Source organism: Octodon degus, unplaced genomic scaffold (assembly GCF_000260255.1).
Source record: "Octodon degus isolate 3935 unplaced genomic scaffold, OctDeg1.0 scaffold00005, whole genome shotgun sequence".
Taxonomy (NCBI): Eukaryota; Metazoa; Chordata; class Mammalia; order Rodentia; family Octodontidae; genus Octodon; species Octodon degus.
This window is the reverse complement of record NW_004524581.1, coordinates 9,411,011-9,415,795: the sequence shown is the minus strand read 5'-3', so window position 1 is coordinate 9,415,795 and position 4,785 is coordinate 9,411,011. Positions and strand designations below refer to the sequence as shown.

General features: G+C 52.1%; 1 protein-coding gene across 17 annotated transcripts in view; it reads right to left on the bottom strand.

The window, feature by feature from the left end:
• Col13a1 (collagen type XIII alpha 1 chain) overlaps positions 1-4,785 on the bottom strand; it is a 145,431-nt gene that overhangs the window by 71,243 nt on the left and 69,403 nt on the right. For 16 of the 17 annotated variants that reach the window (XM_023723487.1, XM_023723419.1, XM_023723417.1 and 13 more), the window contains exon 5: positions 2,557-2,592. The exons of the other annotated variant lie outside the window; for it this stretch is intronic. In XM_023723487.1, coding sequence (XP_023579255.1) covers positions 2,557-2,592 — 36 coding nt within the window. The remainder of the gene's footprint in view (positions 1-2,556; positions 2,593-4,785) is intronic. 17 annotated transcript variants of the gene reach the window in all.

Here is a 4,785-nt window from a genome sequence, read left to right as displayed (position 1 = left end):
AGAGAGACAGACAGACAGACAGACAGACAGACAGAGACAGGCACAGACAATGATGTAGAGAGAAAACAGGACCAAAACAAGGCCAGAAAACCTGCCTGAGAAGCTGTGGTCCAGCAGGAGAGTGAGGAGAGGTGGGGTGGAGCTGGGGAGGTCCCCAAGGACAGTGGACACTAGGAGCTTTGAAGGCCTTGCTGGGTACCAGGTACAAAGCTTTGCCAAGCTTGACTAGCCTGGAGCTGGTAGGGATGGCCGGGCCAGGAGGCGGGTCAGAGGGACATGGGTGGATGGAAGGGCGCACGCACACATATCCACAAGGGTGCGGCAGGACACAGAGGAATCTGGGGAAGGAACCATGGAACCATGGAAGGATGTCACCACAGTGGCCAGCAGAGGATGGACAGCTCCCTCCACTCTGCCCGCAACTGGCCAGTGCTGCCACCTCTGGCAAAGTATGAAAATGATGCAGGAATTTCACACCCATAGGTGCCCAGTCCTTATCAGGTGACCCACACTGGGACCCCCAGTGGGCAACCAAATGGGCCATTGTCACATTTAAATAGCACCAGCAGCATGAAGCCCCAAAGTGGCTTGAAAGAAGCCTTGTCCTGGGAAGTGGGAGACTTTTTGTGCTCCCCCCCCATCTCTCTCCACCACTATCAAACAGAAGGTATCCACAAAGGTGGAGGGCAGGAAGAAAGAGGTGCCACTTGCATTTTGCATCCTTCTCTGAAGCCCAGGGTTGCTCTGGGGGATGAGGGAGACTCTAGAAGGAAGCTTATCCTATTAGGAGTAGGGACTGCGGGGCTGTCAGGTTGGACGCAAATCCAACTCTAACCCCATCTTGAGCAAATTGAGATTCAACATCCTCACCCATAAAACAGGGCTCAGTGGGCTGTGGTGGACTAGGTGCCTGGCTTAGACCCACATACCCTGAGCCCTTGAGAAAGCATGAGAGGGAACCAGCAACTGCCTGGGCAGACTCAGGGGAGAGAGCTTAGGCAGAGAGGTGGGCCAGGCAGGGGTCCCCTAGCGTTCAGGTCTGGAACAGGTAGAAGAGCTTCAGGGGAGGTGGCTGAGGGCTCCCAGCCCCCAGGCACTGACATAAGCCTGGTGTGGGCACCACCCAGGGAGCTCAAGGTTTTGTGATGAAGGACACTTGTCCCTAACTGTAGAATGTTCCAGTTTTGGGGCTTCCACCTAAGAGTCGGACCCCTTGACAGCTGCAGGACTGTGGGTGCACTGCCAGGGTGCATGTCTGGAGGCTGGCTGCTTGGGCTAAAGTTCCTGCCTCTTCCTGACCATGTGACCCTGGGCAAGATATTTAACCACTGAGCCTCTGTTTTTAATCTGAGAAATGGGGGTGTAAATGGTGCTTTCCTTGTGCAGTTCAACAAGCCACTGTGCGTGAGGCCCTTAGCCCAGCACCCAGCGTAAGGTTAGCACTTGGAAGGATTAGCTACGGTTCGCATGCCTGGTCTCCATGCTCAGCCCAGGCGTGCAGGGTCATACAAGATGCCACAGCCATGCCAAGGCCAAGCCAGCCAGGAACTGCATGGGGAGGGCCTGGAGGGGCCTCGAGGTCAAGGCTGATGCTGGTAGGAGGTTAGGAATCAGAGGGGGAGCAGCTCTAGCCAGATTCTGGACCAGGCTGCCTGGTGCTGAGATGGCGCCTGGCTGTTACCGCATCAGGCTGTCACCCTTCTGGTCATCTGGAGACCATCATTCTGAGGCTGCTAGGAAAAAGCCTGGTGTTAGGACTGGGGCCTGTGCCAGCCTTTCCACCGCTGGGACATACCCGCCCTGACGGGTCCTATCTCCCTTTCTCCATCTTCAGTTTTCATCAAGAATCATTAAAGGTTTCCATGCTGAGACTCCTGGTGAGGACCTGGAGGCACCGGCCAGAGTGAAGCCCTATCTTTACCGTCACTGAGGGAATCTGCTTCTACAGAAGACACTCGGGAAACGCTGATTCCCCTGGGGATAGTCGCTGGAGGGACGGTAATTCTGGGGGTGAAGCGCTCGCTTGGGGTTGTGGCTGGGGGAACTTCACCCCATCATCCAGTTCCCTGCACTTCCCGTGGGTGGTGACAGCTATGCAGAGCACAGTCTCCTGCACTCTTGTGCAGGGAACGCAGCCCAAGACCCCGGGACCCTGGAACCCCTAGATTGTCTGCAACCCTATATTTACTGTTCTCTCCTATCCATGCAGACCTGCGATAAAGGGTGAATTAGGCACATAAAAGACTAACAGCTAGGATAATGCAACAGGACAACTGCAAGAATATTTCTTTTAAAGTTGTGTGGATGTGGTCTCTTTTTCAGCATATCTCATTGATAGTAAATATTTTTGGATCACAGACACAGTGAAACTGTATGGACAAGCTACATGAAGCCATATTGTGAGATCTGAAGATGGATAAGAGTCCCTTCTCTTTCCCTGGCCCTCCCTGAGGCCACTTGGGGTTCAGGTAGGCAGCACTTTGCCAAGTTCTGGAGGACAGGTCAGCATGTCGAAGCAAGCAGTAGCCACCCAAGCAGGTCCAAATGCCAACTCACCACACGTCCAGGCATCCCAATGGCACCTTTGTCCCCCTGGTGAAGGAGGCAGAAACAATTAGATGTGTCCCCTTGATTACCTGTGTACCTGGTCTGGGACCCAGTTCTTTCACTTTGCAAGGGCAGCGGGACATCCTGCATGATGCCCGAGCTGCTGTGGATGAACTCCCCAGGCTGCTGAACGAGTACTACCTGCTCCAAGGTCTGCATCGCAGGGTGAACGCTACAGCCAAAGTCTGACCTCCAGCCTGGTCCTCAGTTTCCTTGTGTTTCCAAGCCCTCCCTCTCTCAGACTTCTGCTGCTGTGTGCTACCCGGCAGCTCACTCTAGCAATGACCAGAATGTACCTTGTTTCCCTCATCCTCAGGCTCAAGACCCTGATCAAGGTGACTGTGGCTGAATCGCTTTCCTAGAGCTGCCTGCCAGAACTGGGGAGCAGTGCGCACGCTCCCTGGCTCCTCTGGGCCCCTCTGTCTGCAGAGGCTGCAACAGCATCCTTCTCCTGTCCTCCCACCTCTTGGCCACCTCCAGCACGAGCAGGAAGGACCACAGGCCATATGGATCAAGCCGCATCATGAGTTTCAGATGCTGAGAGAGCTGCTTTGTTTTGTTGCCAGGGGTTACATCTTCTCACTCTGGAAATCTGCTTATTAAGTTTGGTTTCTCCTCTTTTCGGTAGAAAATATTTTTTTGCAATCATAGGCACACAGACATCATAAAATTTGGGGTGGAGCCTAAAAGGGCGGAAAGCACTGGGGCGCGGGAAGTAAGAGTATGTTTTTCTATTCTTCTGGAAGAAGAGATCATTCTTTAAATTCCCTGAAATGCATAGGTATTTCTGGGGTGACTATCTGACCTCAAGTGGCATCCCAGGATATATATGGGACACATCAGAGAACAGCTCTGAAATTAGGCTTTTGTCACACACACACACACACACACACACACACACACACACACGTTGTCTCTGAGCAAAGCATTCCACTTCTGCCCGAGTGTCAAGGCGGGAGTGCAAACTATACGCACCAACTGTTTCTTTAACATCTCTGAGCATCACAAGGGTAGTTTTCAACCCAGCGCTTGGCACTTGAGAGTTGAGTAAATCACATCTTCTAGTGTTAAGCTCAGCACAGCCACAGCCACGGCCCCGGGCAAGTACGTTCATCTAAGCACGTTCATCCTTCACATCTCTTGTTTTGCAACCAAGGCCAGTCCCTGCAAACCTTCCTGCGGGCCACTCCCAGGTCCCTGTACTAGAGCGGAGCCACAGGACCTTGCCCCATAGATCCGAGTCTACTCTTCCTGTTGAGAACACCGCACTGATGCTGGCTGTCGGCTGTGACGTCTCCCTGACCCACTCGCTCTCAGGCTTTGGGAATGATATTTCAGGATGTGTGTTTTGGATTCTTTTTCATTCCTCTTTTAAAAAACTAATGTTCTTTGCAGTCTTGGCCATAAAATGCTCGGGTTAGGGACAGGCATGGAATGGCCAACGCCTGGAAACTGCAGCAGCCCCTGCTCCATGAATCGCCCCCTCAATGCTTTTTAAAGGTGGATGTTATAAGAAAAAAACCCAAAAACCTGCCTACATTCCCTGCAGTCATCTGACTGCTCCCCTCATTGAGTTTCATGGCACTGATTTGTCCCTCAGTCCTCCTAGGCTCACGCTTACTGGGAGGGTTTCCACTGTTGAGGCTCAGCATTCTCCCACATGCACTTCATCAGGAAAGCCACTGGGCCACAGTGTCATTTATGACTATAGGGAGGAACACTGGAACCCAGTGGCTGTAGTCTTGAGCAAAGACACACATGGTGCACAGGAGCTACCCTGATCCCCTCCATGGCACTCTGACTGGCTACAGCATCTTGTCTCATCCACCCTTATCCCAGGGCCTGTGGTGTTTATATTCAGCCATTTACCCAGACTGGATTCCACATTATCCTATGAGACTTTATTTTTTATTTATTTTTATTTTTTTGTGGAACCGGAGATTGAACTCAGGCCCTTGTGCTTGCCAGGCAAGCGCTTATCCTACTAAGCTATCTCCCCGGCCGCCCTATGAGACTTTAAAGATGGTACTCAAGTGTCAAGCGTGGGCCACAGAAAAGCAATGAGGAATGGACCTCACATAAGGAAACTCCCAGAGTTAGAGAACAGATTTACCTTTCTGAGTCTCAATTTGCTCATCTTGAAAATGGGTCTAATAATGCTCTTGGTGTTATTTCTTT